The 18881-nt window shown below is 29.8% G+C and overlaps 1 protein-coding gene across 1 annotated transcript; it reads left to right on the top strand.

Annotated features, from left to right (window-relative positions):
- Nucleotides 1-1110: 1110 nt before the first annotated feature.
- LOC113866706 (probable 3-hydroxyisobutyryl-CoA hydrolase 2) lies at nucleotides 1111-5905 on the top strand. Its single transcript, XM_027501516.1, has 14 exons — nucleotides 1111-1149; nucleotides 1541-1621; nucleotides 1720-1788; nucleotides 1909-1972; nucleotides 2497-2576; nucleotides 2668-2751; nucleotides 3004-3088; nucleotides 3202-3287; nucleotides 4407-4525; nucleotides 4656-4716; nucleotides 4842-4940; nucleotides 5025-5126; nucleotides 5596-5637; nucleotides 5777-5905. Exons 1-14 carry the CDS (start codon nucleotides 1111-1113, stop codon nucleotides 5903-5905), a joined length of 1140 nt encoding a protein of 379 aa, XP_027357317.1.
- The last annotated feature ends 12976 nt before the right edge of the window (nucleotides 5906-18881 follow it).

Raw genomic sequence — 18881 nt, 5'->3', positions numbered from 1 at the left:
TATGTTATATTATTTATATAACATTTTATACCTTATTAAAAAATTATATAAATACATTTTTTCATATAATATGTTGCATTTTATTTATTGCATAATAAAATCCACTGGATTGGCTACCCTTGGTTTGAAAATTAACAATTTTTTTAATAAATAAAGAACCATGCAATTCATGCCATATTAGTAAGATCCCTGTGAAGTGTTGAAACGATTTCTAAGCATAAACACTTGAATATTATTTTCGACTAAATGTTTGAACGTTTACCATACCAAAAAAACTCTTAGACAAAACTTTGTGGAAGCGACCATCAAGTTCATTGAATCATTTTGCCAAAAATTTCAGATATTAACTAAAATTTTGTTGGTTAATACTAACATGCCTGATTCTCGTGCCTAATTTAATTGTTATAAATGAAAAGTCAAATTTTAATTTTATTTGAACCAATGCCAATTGGTGCCATTTTAATTTTAATTTAATCTGTGATGAAGTTCAAGTTTCAATAATTTACATAAGTAACATCATACTAAAAGCATAAAATTTATAAAATTAAATATTAATGAGTTATTCCACATTCAAATTAAATAGAATTTGACACTGTTTAAAAATAGATCAAGTTTAACTTGTTAATTTCTAAAAACTATCTTAAGAAAACAAAATTATTTATTCTATTCTTAGTTAAAACGATATATCCTACCATTGACGATTATATATTTATACACGTGATGATAACATTTCAGTCATCTATAATAATTATTTGAGTCATAAGGAGTTAACAAATTAATTTATGTGCAAAGATTTTCGATAAGATAGAGGTTTTTCAGTCAAAGGTATGAATCGTATATCATTAAACTAGCTAGTATTGTTAATATTTCAGACAAAATAATTTGGAAAATATGGGTATTGACGTTTGGGAATTAAGATCAAACACGTCACTGATATATTGTCAATCTCATGCTGAATTTGCATTAATTTCAGTGCATGATTCACACCAACGTGTGACTACTATGGAAACATGTTCTTTGTCAGTTGTGCTATATATTGAGTAGTTTATTGCATGTCTCGTTCATAAAATCTTTTCATTACAGAACTACACTGCAAGACGATATAATATAATGGCTCTGAGTTTCACCTTTGACGGAGAAGCAAACCAGGTTTTAATATTCTACTGTTAAAGTATTTTGCATTGAATATATTTTTGTCCATTCAAATACATTAAATTTGAATTTTAATCTCTATGACTATCATTTTAATTTTAGTTCTTATATTTTAAAAAAATATTAATTTTAGTTGTTAATCATTATTTGATGATATGATTAACTATTATATATAAATTTTTATGTTATCTGACTTTTTTTAAAAAATTGCATTGATAAAAAAAGACTAAAATTAATAACTATAAGAATACAAAATTAAAATAAATTAAAATTTCATATATTTTAAAAATTCAAAAATTTATTTAAGTTTTTTTTATTTACTCATAATTTTCATAGTTTAATTTTAATATGCTGTTAGTATAATTGTATGGTATATTCGTGTTTGAAGGTACTGTTCACTGGAAATTCCGATGTAAAGACAGTGATTCTGAACAGACCTAAGAAGCTAAATACCCTTAATCATGACATGGTAAGTTAATTACTCACCCACCCACCCAAAAAACACAGGCACATATAAAAATTTCTTAATGTAATTAATATTTTAATATCTTCTTTCACTATTGGCAGATTTGTCAAATAAAAAAGAATTTACAGGCCTATGAGAACGACCATTCTGTGCAACTTGTGATATTGAAGGTAATTAATATTTCAATGAATCTTCTTTTGGATTAGGGAAATGGCCATACCAAATTGAATGTGACTTCATTTTTTGTTTATGTGTGAATAATCTGATACATAATTATTTTCATCTAATAGGCTAATGGAAAAGCTTTTTCTGCTGGTGGCGATATAGTATCAGTAATCACTTGTTCTCTTGCAGGTACAATTTATCCAAGACTTGCTCAATAAACAATATGTTTAATCGGTTAAGTTTATATGGTGCTGTGAATATTTTACAAATCACTACTTTTTTTTATTAACAGTATTTATACTAGACATTCTATATAAATATAGTATAATTATTTTTTAATTTATATAAAATATTTGATATAAACATTCAAACTAAGCGTTAAATTAACAGTTCATAACTTTTTAAACAAATTACAGGATTACGTACTTATTACATATTACGCGTGACATTAGAAAAATAGTTAGTTAACAAATATCCTTGATCTAAAAGTGATTAATGTAATCTCTTATACATTATAGAGAATAATTTCAATGTTATATAAAATAAAAAAATTATTGAGTGTTAGGCTAATTAATTTGATCGTTAATTTGATTGTACTGATTACAATAAATATTGACATGTACATGTTATTATGGTTACACTACACGTAACAAAAGTGAATTACTTTGTAATTTATTATTACAAATGTTGATCTTCTACATGCATGGAAGCAGGACACTGGACCTATTCTTCACTGTTTTACAAGAAACTGCTAACTTTGGAGTATTTTATAGCAACCTACAGAAAGCCTTTGGTGAGTTTGTCAAGTACCTAATGGTTTTAATTATGATTCCTTACAAAGAATTTGCACATTTATAATTTTGTTTTGATTGTTCTGAAATAAGGTCTCTCTCATTAATGGATTGGTCATGGGAGCTGGAGCAGGTCTATCCATGAACACCAAGTTCAGGGTTGTGACTGAAAAAGCTGTATGATTTAACTTGCTATAATTAGAGTTAGATTTAGATTTCCAAGTGAATTTTTTTACATTATTTTAAATATAGTCACTAGTTGAAAATAGTTATGTTGTATCATATATTAACTAATTATCAAATCAAAAGAAAAATTATATTCATTAACTATTTTTTAAATTAATATTGTATTAAAATAAAATTCTTACTATAATTGCTAATTGCATTTCTTCTTTCACATGCTTAATAAGGTTTTGTGATTATTGGTAGGTATTTGCAATGCCAGAGGCATCTATAGGGCTTTTTCCAGATGTGGGTGCATCGTACTTCCTTTCTAGACTACCAGGCTACTTTGGTAACCAAGATTAATTACATCTTACAAATTACTAATTTCCTTTAATTAGGGAACATTTTTCTAATTTTATTTATTTATTTATCTTTGTTTATTTATTTATTTATTTTGGATAGGGGAATATGTTGGGTTGACTGGGGCACAGGTAGATGGAGCAGAAATGGTAGCATGTGGTTTAGCCACTCATTTTGTCCCTTCAGTGGTAAAAATACATTTAACATTATTTCTCAATTAATTATAATATGATTCCATTAACGGAAAGATCCTGAGGTTAACTTTAATTTGTTGTAAAAGTTTTTTCTTTACTTTCTCATGAGCAAATGAAATCATGGATTAAGCTAAAGAAAGAAAGGGGATTTTTTTTTTTCTTCTAGAAAGAACGAAAAGGGCTTGAGCACAAGATGTTCTCAAATATTTTTGGTGGCTTTTTTCACATTTTTTTTTCTTTTTACACATTAATAATTTTTATAATATTGTCAACAAATATTTGAATGATTAAATAATAATATTTTAATAAATTAACAACTTCTAAGTTTTTCTATTTTTTTCAAATTGTATTTTATTTTTTTTACTTTGTCTCTATTACATTTGTTCTTCCTCTATTTTGCTTTAAGTTTCATTTTTTTTTATCACTACATTCTTTGAATGTATTATAAAAAATTAATTTATCGTTAAATAATATATTATAATGTATCTGTCAATCTATCAACTTCGACACTTTACTGTGAATAAAATTTTGAAATTATAATCTAACACTTTAGAAATTAATTTTTGAAATCAAGATTCTACAATTCCAAAGATAAAATTTTAAAATTTGTTTTAATACTTTCAGAAATTTATTTTTAGAATTATTAACTATTTTTGCAAATAAAATTCTCAAATTAAAATTTGACTTTTTTAAAATTAAAATTTTACTCTTTCAAAAATTAGTTTTTCATACCTCTGAAAATTAATTTTCAGAATTATTAACTTTTTTGAAAAATAAATTTTAAGAATTAGGAGTCCACTCTTCTGGAACTAAGATTTTTATGCATGTTTCTAAACTTAACTTTTTCAAAACCATTTTTTTATATAAGTTTTAGAATTTAATTTTTGAAAATCAATTTTAAACATATTTTAAAATTTGAAAATCCACACTAAAGTTAAAAATAAAAAAAATTTAAAATTTGTTTTCTTATCATGAAGGGTATTTTAAAAAATAACTAAACCCTCAATTTAATTTTTGAAATAGTTAAAAGATATGTTTATCTGAACAAAAATAATTGAATTTCTTATATCTCAATTCAATCGATTTTTTATTTTATTTTTTCTCGTGTAACAGAAGCTAAATATACTAGAAAATGTCCTACAAACTGTTACTTCTTCCAATACACCAATTGCCGCAGTTATAGAAACATTCACGGAGATAGCAGTTGTGAAGGAATGCAGCTCATTTAGAAGGTAATTAAAGTGGTAAACAATGAAAAACTATAAACAATTTCAAAGCTATTTAGTTTTATAACCCACTTACTTACAATCATTTATTTATTTATTATTAATCTACTAACGTAAAATTTTATTATCTTAACAGATTGGAGACTATAAACAAATGTTTCTCAAAAGGATCAGTGGAGGAAATTATTGCATGCTTGGTTAGCATATATGAAAAAGCATTTTATTCTTTGTGTGCTAATTTGCAATATTGTGTAGTCCTTCAACAGGGCTGAATAATTGGTATATAATATCATTTGAATCATATGATTACTTTGATGTTTAGGAAAAGGAATCAGAAAATGCAGCAGAAGAGTGGATCACAATTGCATTAAACTCCATGCGATCGGCTAGTCCCTTGAGCCTCAAAATATTTTTGAAATCAGTAAGTAAAAAAATCTTGTTTACTTATTATAATCTTTATGAATATAATTAATAAGAATCTTAAAAATCTTGAATTCCTTATTAGATCAGAATAGGCCGAGTGCAAAATATTGAACAATGTCTTTACCGGGATTACACCATTGGCGCCCACATCGTCAGAAGAACTGTTAGCAATGATTTTTACGAGGTAATTGTTTTGGAACAACTCTCTTTAGTCAAGCAAAACAAAATATTTCTGAACAGTAAATTTATGACATGTTTCTGAATTTTCTGTATAGAGTTGGTAATTCTGTACAATTTGTGGTTTTTTTTTTCCTTTTAGAAATAGTTATGAGGTTAATTGTACATAAACTTTTGCTTATGTTCCTTGAAGATGGTACATAGAATGATTTAGCTTTTTTAAAGTAAAAAGATATATAAATTAAGAAAGTAAAGATTTATTCATTTTTAATTTAAATTTAAATATATTCTAAATATATTTAACTTTAGATCAACGGTAAATAAATGTTCACCTTTATATATCTTTTCACTTAAAAAAAAGAACAAAGTTAAATCTCACGTATATTTGTCTGTCCGCGTGCATGTTAATTTAATTTTTGTAACTAATAACTCCGATTTTTTTCTACCCAATTTCTTCAACTTTAACACATGCAAAGGGTTCAAGAGCAAAGCTGTTTGATAAAGACAAGCAGCCAAAGGTAAGAATTTAACAGTATCTCTGTTAAGCTTTCAAGATAGATTTTGATTATTAACCAAAAACAAACATAGATTTAAATTATTATGTTATATACGAATATGAGTTTATCAATGTGCTTTCTTTTTTACTTTATTAACTAGTGGGAACCTTCAAAGCTGGAGCTGGTTAGCGAAGAAATGGTGGATCAGTGCTTTAGAAGTATCAATGACGAAGATTTGGATCTGCAACTTCCTGATAGATCCAATCCTCAAATTGCAAGCAGATTGTAGAAACAATCTTTTAGCTGGTTCTGCTCAGTGGATTTTAAGAATAAAGAAAAGTGATTTTGTTTAATTTGAGGAAATATTTTCATTAATAATTATGAAAATATTATACTATTTTTATATTGTTCCATGTTTTAAATTATTTATACAAGAGATAGTGAATGTTTCCATATACAAGGAGTAAAGTGAAAATAAAGTAACTATGCCATGTTGTAAACAAAATAGTGACAATGATGCACTGTGCCTCTTCTAATGTGGCTAGTCAATGATTAATAGTAAAGTTGAACTCAAATTAAGGTCCAATTTTTCGTTTTTCTGTTTATCAACCACATTGATAATTATTTACCTACCCATGTCCTAAATTTGGGGTTAGTATATATGTTCAGCAAAAAATTACCTCATTTCAGAATCACAAATAATTTCTCCTACGATTCAGCTAAACATTTGTTGATCCTAAGATTGAGGTAGTTTTGTGGAGTGTTGCTCAGTTTTATCCTTTGAGAAAGAAGAAGGATGAAGTTGCAATTTATATGTCATCTATATCTCATCCATTTGTTAAAACAATAAAATATATCAAACAGTACAGAATCACTTGTGTTGGTGCATCAATTTATCAATTTTCTACGAGTATGTTTTATGTGTAGAAAATAAAAAGGTTAAGTTTTAATTCATAAAAAAGGCTTTTAATCCTAATTAATCGATTAATTTAATAAATAACAATAACAATATGAACAACTTCATTTTTCTGTGGTTTATCTTCACTTAGAAAGCACATTTTCAATCCTCTCATTTTTATTTATTTTAAAAGGTATAAAGGAAGGAGTTTTAAAACTATTATTAAATTTGCATAATCAATTTAGAGTGATGATCGATCTTAAAGAATGCCGATCTTGCTATTTTTCAGTATTAGGTCCATTGGAGAAACTAAAATTTGTTGATTTGGGAGGAACTGCCTTTGAAAATTTGCCACCTTCAATGCGCAATCTTAGAACCCTTCAAGGCTTATTCATGAGTAAATGCAAAATGATTGAAAGCTATGTCTTGCCCAATTTATTATTGTTGCCAAAGGTCTTTCCCAATCTGGAAAAATTACTTGCACAAAACTCAACTTTGACAACCCTTCCTGAATGCAATGGAGAATGTCACTCCTTGAAAGAATTGACCATTGATGGATGCAAAAGTTTGATTGAGATTCATGATTCAGTTGGGCATCTTGATAAACTTCAAATTTTTAGTGCGAATGGATGTACTAATTGTTGAAAAGTCAAAAAAAAAAAAAAAAAACACATGCAAAGAAGAAAGGAAAACGCGTACAATTTGAAAATTCGGTGCCTAACGCGTTTTTAAAAATTGAGCGTTTCATTTGCCTATATAAAGGAAACAATGAAAGGCAAAATAAGCAGAACAACTGAAAATATTCAGAGAGCAAAAACAGAGAAAATAATTTAGCTTCTGAGTACAATTGGGTTACAGGTTGTGAATGGTTGTGAGTCATTTTTTTGAGTGTTTTGTAAACACCGAGTGTATTCCCTTTCTTTAGTAAAATATCTGCAGTAGTCCGGAGACGTAGGCATTATTAGCCGAACTCCGTTATCAATTTGTGTGTGCAATATTCCACATTTATTTTTCACTTCCACAAATCTGACGTTACAAGAAAGTTCAGCATAATTTTCTCAACAACTGGTATCAGAGCTGGTTCGAAATTCTGCAATTTTTGTGAGGTACTGTTCATATGAATAGTAAACTCGCAAGTACTGTTCACGTGAATAGTGAATAGTAAAAAATTTGTCAGCATTACAAATTTGTTCACAGACGTGTTCTAAACACAGTGGTATACAGAAATTGTCAGAAACGATTCTGAGGAGAAGTCAGATTTGAGTGGGAGTGATGGCCGCAGATGAAGGAAAGGTGAAAATTGAAAAGTTCGATGGTACAGACTTTGACTTTTGGAAGATGCAGATCGAGGATTATCTGTATAAAAAAAAGCCGTATCAACCTCTCACAGGAACAAAGCCAGAGGGCATGAAAGAGGACGAATGGAATCTTCTCAATAGACAAGCCTTTGGAGTCATCCGATTGACGTTATCCCGTAATGTTGCTTTCAACATTGCAAAAGAAAAGACCACGGCGGATCTTATGAAGGCTCTTTCCGACATGTATGAAAAGCCGTCTGCTTCAAATAAAGTTTATTTGATGAAGCGGTTATTCAACCTTCGGATGACAGAAGGCACATCAGTAGCGCACCACATAAATGAGCTCAAAACAGTCCTAACCCAATTGAGTTTAGTTGAGATTGAATTCGATGATTAGGTACGAGCATTGGCACTTTTGTCCTCTCTACCAGAAAGTTGGAAGACTACTGTCACAGCTGTGAGTAGTTCGACGGGAGACACTAAATTGAAATTCAATGACGTTCGTGATCTGATTTTCAATGAAGAAATCTGACGAAAAGAGTCAGGAGAATCATCAACCTCTTCAGTATTGCATACAGAGTCAAGAGGAAGAATTCAATAAGAGGAAATGGACGTGGTAAATCAAAGGACAGGAGGTCCAAATCCAAAAGTCATCATAGTTCCCACAAATCGAAGGCAATCGAGTGTTGGAATTGTGGGAAGTCCGGGCACTACAAGAATCAGTGCAAGAATGCACGAAAGAATCAGGAGGCGAAAGACGAGGCAAGTGTTGCTTCCACCTCTGGAGGAGATGATGCGTTGATATGTTCTTTAGAGAGCAAGGAAGAGTCTTGGGTGTTAGACTCTGGAGCATCTTTTCATGCCACTTCACAGAAAGAATTCTTCAAGAACTATGTTCCCGAAAACCTTGGTAAAGTTTACCTTGGTAACTACCAATCATGTGAGATTGTGGGTAAAGGTGTAGTGAAGGTTAAGTTGAACGGGTCTGTATGGGAATTGAAAAATGTCAAACATATTCCCGACCTGACAAAGAACTTAATCTCAGTAAGCCAGTTGGCCAGTGAAGGCTACACAACAGTCTTCCACGGTGATAACTGGAAGATTTCAAAGGGTGCAATGGTAATTGCTCGTGGCAAAAAGAGTGGTACTCTTTATAAGACAACAGGAGCATGTCATCTGATTGCAGTTGCAGCAAATGAAAATCCCAATCTATGGCACCAGAGACTAGGCCATATGAGTGAGAAAGGGATGAAAATCATGCACTCAAACGGTAAGCTACCAGGTCTTCAGTCAGTAGAAATTGACATGTGTGAAGACTGTATACTTGGAAAACAAAAACGAGTTAGCTTTCAGACAAGTGGAAGAACCCCAAAGAAGGAAAGACTCGAGCTTGTTCACTCTGATGTTTGGGGTCCAACATCTGTTCCATCCATTAGTGGGAAGCAATACTTTGTGACTTTTATCGATGATCACTCTAGAAAGGTATGGGTATACTTTCTGAAATATAAGTCTGAAGTATTTGAGGCTTTCAAGATGTGGAAAGCCATGGTTGAAAATGAAACAGGATTGAAGATTAAAAAGATTAGAACCGATAATGGTGGTGAATATGAAGACACCAGATTCAAGAAGTTTTGCTATGAGCACGGGATCAGAATGGAGAGGACCGTGCCAGGTACGCCTCAACACAATGGTATAGCTGAGTGTATGAATCGAACGTTGACTGAAAGAGCCAGAAGCTTGCGTGTGCAGTCAGGCTTACCAAAGCAGTTCTGGGCAGAAGCAGTCAACACAGTAGCTTACTTGATCAACCGAGGTCCATCGGTACCATTGGAGCACAAAATACTAGAAGAGGTATGGAGTGGAAAAGAGGTAAAACTCTCACATCTTAGAGTTTTTGGTTGTATAGCATATGTGCATATTAATGATCAAGGCAGGAGTAAGCTTGATCCCAAATCAAAGAAGTGCATTTTCATCGGTTATGGTGAAGATGAGTTTGGCTACTGCCTATGGGATGATGAAAACAGAAAGATGATCCACAGCAGAGATGTAATCTTCAATGAAAGAGTGATGTACAAGGACAAGCATAGCACAAGCGCCAACAATGTAGAACAGATTGAGCCAGTGTATGCAGAAGTGGATGATGTCCCAGAAAATCCTGTAGTTGAGAATCCTCAGTCAGAGGAATCAATTGAAGAGAACAGTAAGCAGCAGTCTGACATATCAGAGGCTCCTATTTCAACTCCTGTATTGAGAAGGTCTTCTCGACCTCATGTGCCTAACAAGAGATACATGGACTACATGTTGTTGACTGATGGAGGAGAGCCTGAAGATTATGAAGAAGCATGTCAAACTATAGATGCCAACAAGTGGGAGCTTGCTATGAAAGACGAGATGAAGTTTTTGATCTCTAATCAAACATGGGAACTAGCTGAGTTACCTATGGGAAAGAAGGCACTTCACAACAAATGGGTGTATCGGGTGAAGGAGGATCATGATGGCTCCAAGAAATACAAAGCCCGACTAGTTGTCAAAGGATTTCAGCAAAAAGAAGGAGTTGACTACACTGAAATCTTTGCTCCAGTTGTAAAGCTCAATACTATCAGGTCTGTCTTAAGTATTGTGGCTAGTGAAGAGCTTTATCTTGAGCAATTGGACGTGAAGACTGCATTTCTTCATGGAGACTTAGATGAGAAAATCTACATGCATCAACTTGAAGGTTTCTCAGAAGAAGGAAAAAAAAATATGGTATACAGATTAAAGAAGAGCTTGTATGGCCTGAAACAAGCCCCAAGACAGTGGTATAGGAAGTTTGAAAGCTTCATGCACAAGGAAGACTTCCAGAAATGCAATGCTGACCACTGTTGTTTCTTCAAGAGGTATAACTCCAGTTATATCATTTTGCTACTTTATATTGATGATATGTTAGTAGCAGGTGCAGATATGAACGAGATTAGAGATCTAAAGATGCAGCTGTCAAAAGAATTTGACATGAAGGACTTAGGTCCAACAAAGAAGATTTTTGGAATGCAAATCACGAGAGATAAGCAAAGAGGAATTTTGCAGTTATCTCAAGAGGAGTATATCAATCGTGTTTTACAAAGATTCAACATGGGCAAGGCCAAGCCAGTTAGCACACCTTTGGCCAGTCACTTTCGCCTATCCAAGGATCAGTCCCCTTAGACGGAGGAAGAAAGAAACTTCATAGCTAAGATTCCATATGCTTCAACCATTGGAAGTTTGATGTACGCAATGGTGTGTACTAGGCCAGACATTGGCCATGCAGTGGGAGTTGTAAGCAGATTTATGGCAAATCCAGGAAAAGCTCATTGAGAAGCAGTCAAGTGGATTTTGAGGTATCTACGAGGCACAACAAAGAAGTGTTTGTACTTTGGAAAAGGAGAATTAAAAGTACAAGGCTATGTAGATGCAGACTTCAGAGGTGAAGTCGATCACCGAAGAAGTACCACTGGTTATATTTTTACTGTCGGTACTACAACTGTCAGTTGGATGTCGCAGATACAGAAGATTGTTGCTTTATCCACTACAGAAGCTGAGTATGTAGCAGTAACAGAAGCTAGTAAAGAGTTGATATGGCTTCAAGGTTTGTTAACAGAGCTGGGATTCATCCAAGAAAGGAGTGTTTTGCACAGTGACAGTCAGAGTGCAATACATCTGATAAAGAATTCAGCGTTTTACTCTAGAACAAAGCACATTGATATACGTTATCACTTCATCAGATCTCTGCTTGAGAATGAGGTGCTGACATTGAAAAAGATTGTAGGAAGCAAGAACCCAGCAGACATGCTAACAAAGGTGGTGACCATTGACAAACTGAAGTTGTGTTTAACTTGGCCTGCTAGAATAACAGACCAGAAAAGACTGCTGCATTGATTGAGGTGTGAAGATAGATTGAAATCAGTTTTCAAGTGGGAGATTGTTGAAAAGTCAAAAAAAAAAAAAAAAGCACATGCAAAGAAGAAAAGAAAACGCGTACAATTTGAAAATTCGGTGCTTAACGCGTTTTGAAAATTCGGTGCCTAACGCGTTTTTGAAAATTGAGCGTTTCATTTGCCTATATAAAGGAAACAATGAAAGGCAAAATAAGCAGAACAACTGAAAATATTCATAGAGCAAAAACAGAGAAAATAGTTTAGCTTCTGGGTACAATTGGGTTACGAGTTGTGAATGGTTGTGAGTCATTTTTTTGAGTGTTTTGTAAACACCGAGTGTATTCTCTTTCTTTAGTAAAATATCTGCAGTAGTCCGGAGACGTAGGCATTATTGGCCGAACTCCGTTATCAATTTGTGTGTGCAATATTCCACATTTATTTTTCACTTCCACAAATCTAACGTTACAAGAAAGTTTAGCGTAATTTTCTCAACACTAATCTCAAAAGTATTCCAGATATAGTTAAATTGGTATCCCTAACACGTTTCACTTCTAGATTGTGACAGTCTTGCAAGTATAGAATTTGTGTCACCGAAAAAGTTTGATTTCGAAAGACACAGTGACTTGGAGAGAGCTAACTGCCTCACAAAATATGCCAATTTTATTACTTCAAAATTCATCCCAGAGCAGATCCAAGATGCTTGAAAGTAATGAGCAATGTTTAGAAGACTCAAATTTGACAATCCTTCTGAGTGCATTGAAGAATGTTGCTTGTTCAACCCCATAATATAAATTCGCTTAGCAATTGTAGCACAAGGTTTCAATCATGGGAGTAGAAATTCAGATTCACTAGAACCCACATGGACTAATGAAAGCTGTAATGAAGTAGGTTAAGTCTTTTATCCTTTCTCTCTACCTCTTTACACTATTTAATTCTACTTCTACCATATTGTTATGTTGCTTGACTAGCAGCTATGAAAAATATATATTATATTTAAAAACAGTTACTTGCATATTGCCTTATCAAGTAATCATGAATCACTTTCTTGTCTGGACCAGATGGAGCATTCTTGGATGATCAAGTAATGGATCTTTGAAAATCATCGCAAGATGACAAAGAAAGACATGAAGTACTGATAGGGAGTCGATCCATTATGTTGCCAACAACAATTGATGCATTTGATCTAAGAAATCAAACTGAATCAACACAAGATGATGATGTAGCAAAAGGAAGCATTTTATGCTTCTCTTGATACTCAGATCCATTGCTCTAAGTGAAGAGGTTAGGAAAAGCATTTAAATAGTACAAGACTTCATCTCCAATGATTTTTCAGTTTTGGTGCATCCTGAATTGTGCAGTGTCATGAAAACCAGCTTAGAGTACCTCTCCCATTTGTCTGCAGATAATGGTATATCAACAGAAATGAGGACATTGATATCAGAAGCTTCAAGGGATTTCACCCATTAGAGGAGGAACTACATTGAAGGAAGTATGAAAATTGATTCCATGGAATTTGAGCTTAAGAGACTTGATGAATTATAAGCAGGTTTGGAAACTTATAAGAACAAATTTATCCAGGCTTTGACCTCAGAAAATGAGCTGACCCAAAATTTCGACTGGATGATGACAAGAAAAGAGGATCTAGAAGAGCAACTCAATGCCATTAAATCTAACATCGATGTTTTTGAACCTGAAAAGATCACCGCTCGTCAGACATAGAACTGAAGAGAAAAGCACCTCATTTGCAACGGAACACAATTTGGCTAAGGAAACACAAACAAGAATCCAATCTAAATGGTCAGAACTCAGAGAAAAGTTTAAGAAGCTAACTAAGCACAAGAAAATGGTCAAGCTCTTCCTGCTCCAGTATCACAAGGTCGACAATTTTGGCAAACATAAGTAAGCACAAGACTGCCATGGTGCCAGTACTATACTGCCAATAACTATGACAAACATTATTCTTTCATTTCAATCTTTCTCACCAAATAATTGCATTTGACATTTGTGTGCCTTCAATACTTTTATTCAATGTCATTTTAATTCCATATTATGCAATTCAACTTTTAGTACTTGTGAACTTGTGATCTTCAATTTTAAATTTGCCTCGTTTTCTGTTATTTGTTCAGTATTTAACGGATGAATTGACAATTATATTGTAGGAGACAACTGAGAGTCATAGGTGTGGCTATGAAGTTTGTTTATGATGCTATTATTTGGAACTTGCTGCATTGTTGGGCTAATGATTCCTTTTGTGTGTGAATGTGTGTGTAAAGTGGCTTAAGTAATTAAGATATATCGATATATTTTGAGGGTGGATTTTAGCGTACAAATCATAAACAGTTAAATATTTTAAGCTGAAACGCGCCAGATCTCCTCACGTTCGATTTTAAATATGACCGTTATGTTATTGTATTTTTATATATTATTTAAGCAAAATTTTACTTGTTTAAGTGAATATATAAAAATACACGAACAAAATCTAACATGAAAAAATCTAAATCCAGTTAAAATATGTAAAAAAGTTGTATATTTAAATCGTTGCAATAAATTAATTTGATATTGATGCGATTAAATTTTTATAAATTTTTTTATAAATTAAATCAATAAATTATGTTCTGTTAAAAATTTTACCAACGAAAATATTAATAAATTTTATCCCAAAGAGAAAACACTGACAATCTCCTTTTATTTTAGCAATAGAGTTCTTTATTTTATTTTTTAACTGAACAGTCATCAACCATCTTGTTGCTAAAATATTTTAGCAACCCAGTTTTTAGTTTTATCCTTTTCTTAAAATAATTGATCGGTAAAAAAGTTAATTGTCTTTTATAATTATACTAATTATCAATCACTAAACCAATTTTAACTGGTCATAAAATTGTAGTTGCTAAAATTTAATTTAATTTTTATTTTTAAAAATATAAAGTAATTTTAGTGCACTGTTAATATAAAGATTAATTAATATAAACATATTCATAGAACTAAAAGTAGAAATTAACTTTAATTCATTATTAATATAAAGATTTTTACAATATTAATAAATTAAAATACAATATATATATATATATATATATATGTGTGTGTATAATTTTTATATTAATTTATTACAAAACTCATTGATTTCTTTTATTAAATAACAATATAAAAATATTTTATATTATGAATATATTTAAATTAAATCCTTAAAAATATATTTACTTAATAGTATTTTTTGGGTAAAATATGCGCATGAATGCTTTATTATATGAATATCAAATTCATATATTCTTCATGTCTGCCATATGTTAATTATAACATGATCGAGATGATGAACTACTAATCCATACTATAAACTCGGCTTTTTTTTGCTGAAACAGGGTCAACAGATAAACAAATTCTAGGGCTATTGCCAAACAAATTATTTGTCTTGAAGGAAGAATGTCACGTGGCACAAGTGTGTAAAATGTAGTATTGACATAAAATATATTTTTTTAATTATGAGTATCATCAAATTATGACTGACACTAAAAAGAAAAAACACATTTCGCACTCATAACAGAAAGAAATTAAAAAAAATTATTAATGACTATGATGCTAACAGGTGAACATTATTTACAGTGTTAAACAACTCAGATCCAACTTTTGTGTGACACTAATTTAATTGATATGGGTGTCGACACGAGCAAGATTAATACTCTTTTCATTGATCCACGTGGTAAGTTTCTGAAATATTTCTTGCTCGCCTCTCTTTCTTGCTTTTTCTTTTTTACTCCATCTTCTTCCTTATTCAAACGGTACCAAAAAAATCAAAAAATAAAAAAGTTAAAACAATGAAAAAATATATCATTTTATAAAGTGATTTGACTGTTTTAAAAATTTGTAAAGTAAAAAGATGCTATTTTGTATTAAATATAAATATTAATATATGTTTAAATAAATAAAATTACTTTTTGTACGAGAGTTATAGAATTTGACTAAGAGTGAAAGATCTTAGTTTCATCCAACACTTTAATAGCAAAGGTTAATAAAAATTAAAATTATATTTAATTTTTTTGTATTTTTTTACATGTAGAAAATAAGAAAATAAAAAAATAGTAAAATAAGAAATTAGGAAAATAGAAATTTATATTTTTAAATTAAAATTATCAGATATATAATTAAAATATATATTATAATATTTATAATTTTTTTAGGCAGAAAATTGTATTTAAAAGTAAAAATAATGTTGATATTATTTAGTATTGTAAATATTATTATGTTAAAATAACTAAAGTTTAAATATATAAAAATATAAATTAATTGAGAAATGTAAAATAATTAAATTAGATTAATATATGGATTAGAAGGACATGTGATTGTTACTAGATTAATAAAATAAAAAAATATTTGTAACAAAATATAATTGAAATAATAAAAAAAATATGTTAATTAATAAATTTACATTGACAAAAAAAATGCAGTTGTTAAATTTGTAAAAATAATAATAAAAAATAATTTGTCACATAATTAAGAAATAGTAAACAATTTAAAATTCTGAAATTAAAAAAATTAATCATCATTTAATTATAAATTAGATAATTTTAAAAATTGAAAGAGTAATAATAATTTAAGTGAAAAAACATGAATATATAAAATTAGTAATAAATAAATTTGAATATGTTAATTTAAAATATAAAATACTAAATATTAAATAAAATAGGTAATCGGTAATATAGGTATTTAAATATTTTAAAAAAATTGCATTTATTTATGAGTTAGATTGATAATAATAAATTTTTGTGTTAAAATTATTAATTTGAGGGTAATAAAAATATAATAGTTGATTACATTATACAAAATTTAAAAAAATAAATTTTGTAAAATGATATTTTTAATATATAAATTTTTTGTAGGATATTATTTTTTTAATTACAAGACAAAAGTGAGAATTATTACGTAGAATACGAGTCAAGTGTCAGAGTTAAACTTACCAACACATTATAAAAAAAGTAATTAACATATGAGTGTTGGGTTGCTCTCAGCCAACATATTAATCACGTGATAGAAATTTAAATTAGTGTCAATTATTATTTGACTCACACTTTATTTTAAAATAATATAAAATTTGTGTTGTTATTTTATAAGCTGACACTGCCCATAATTTAATATGCGTCAGCAACAAAGTTTATAACACTATATCAACTTCATCCGAGACAACAAATTTGTTTCGCAATCACTCTATCTAAGGAAGTTGTTACTCTATACAATTCTAAAACTGATTTTAAAATAGTTTTTGAACAAAATTAGATTGTACTCAAATATACTTTACACTGCTTTCGAAAATGGATTTTCTCATCATAAGTTTGCTTCAAATCTTCGGTGGTGTCCTATAAGAATACTTTTTAAATGGCTCAAAATTTGAATTTTTAATTAAATAAACTTTTTAAAAAATAAATTTACTTGTTCATTAAATAAGTCCAACCTAATTCAAGCCTCATAGATCATAAACACTAAACGAGTAGCCTAATCTACTCTTGTTCCTCATTAAATATCATTAAAATAAATTGTTCGGAGAAATACTAGTCTTCAAATTCCTGACCTGCTGTGATGACGTCTCTCTGATTGTCGTTGATGTGGAGAGAGTACCTGCAAAAGGCGCTCCCATACTGAAATCAAGATCTGGTTCTGAGTAATAAATAGTATTTAATAATGAAAAGTAATAAAAAGTCAACCCTTGTACTTTTACCTTCCTTATATAGACACTATAATGGGCTAATGGGCCTGCTAAGCCAGTCTTAATTTTTAGCCTTTTATTTAAAGTAAATAATATCTTGATTATTACCCTTAATTGGATTAATTACCTTTTAATCCTAATAAAGGGTATCCAGCCAAATTAGGCCGAATAGATACTCAGTTTCCTTTTCCTTCAAGTAGGACCGAGTTGTTCTCTATCCAGTACATAAATTTTATCTTTTTCATTTTTTTTAACAAAATTTAGCAAATGCCGACCAATGTCTTAAAAAAAATCATTTTAAAAAACTAAAATTAATTTTTCATCACAAAATATTATAAATTTTAATGTGATTCACCACAAATCATTTTTACACACTTAAAAATTTAATTCGTCACTATATATACAATTATTTATCTTTCATTAGTTCATTGTTCGAGAGGGCGTCTACGAGTTCACAGCTGACGCATAATTTATTTAGCTTTTATTTATTGAAAAATTAAAATTTAAGGTTCTTAATGTTTTCACTATTTTGTTTTTTTATAAAGATATTAAAGAATCACAAATTTGATATAATAGATAAGATATAATAATAAAATTGAGGCATTTGGCAATACCGTATCTCTTTGTGCGATTGTGGTTGATATACGTAACGCGTGGTTGACTTACTGTATTCATCCCGTGATTGGGTGTAACGGGATAATGGTTCATATACGTATCTCTGTTGATACGTAACTTTCTGGTATATTTGTTTTTTAGTGTTTTTTAATAATAAATAAATAAATATTTTTTACTCATTTCTTTATATTTTTACATATAAATAAATATTTTATTTCTTTTTTATCAGTTGTAATGAGTTTTTATTACCAAATTTTATGACACTTTTTTTGAATGTAAGGATTCTTGCCTTAAATAAGTTGAGAAAAAGACTAATTAAAATTTAAAAAAAAAATAGAAATCAAACTGCAATGAGAAATATTTGAAGATGAAAGCTAATAAAAAAATAACATTAAAATATTAGTGATACCAAATAATAATAATGGATAAAATTTAGTTAGTGTATGATATAATTCTATGGGGATGAATGTTATTCTTCTTAATGTCATTGTTAGATTGGCCAACAAAGAATTAAAATTCGATTCATATCTTGAAAAAATAGTTAAGTTGGATGTACATGATTATAGTTGTTAAGATCCTAAAAATAGGATATAATGATTGTGGAATCTCTTCTCATGTTTACAATACTTGTTTTGGTGGGCAATTAATGCTAAGAACAAAAGAGTTAAATGTTAATTATTTACATTTAAAGAGTTTAGAAGATGAAAATTTAGTAAAAACTTGATAAAATTTAAAAGATTTTGTAAGATATGAGATTAAGGTTTGAAGAGAGAGAAAATTGAGGTATTTTTATTTTGGGTGAAAATGAAAATTTAGGACTTTTAGGTAGAAAAAATCAACATGAAGAAAAACTGTTTTGTCTTCAACATCAA

This window comes from Abrus precatorius, unplaced genomic scaffold (assembly GCF_003935025.1).
Source record: "Abrus precatorius isolate BTA unplaced genomic scaffold, Abrus_2018 Scaffold5, whole genome shotgun sequence".
In the NCBI taxonomy this organism is placed as follows: domain Eukaryota; kingdom Viridiplantae; phylum Streptophyta; class Magnoliopsida; order Fabales; family Fabaceae; genus Abrus; species Abrus precatorius.
The sequence above is the reverse complement of the archived record's forward strand: the minus strand, read 5'-3'. Positions and strand labels throughout refer to the sequence as shown.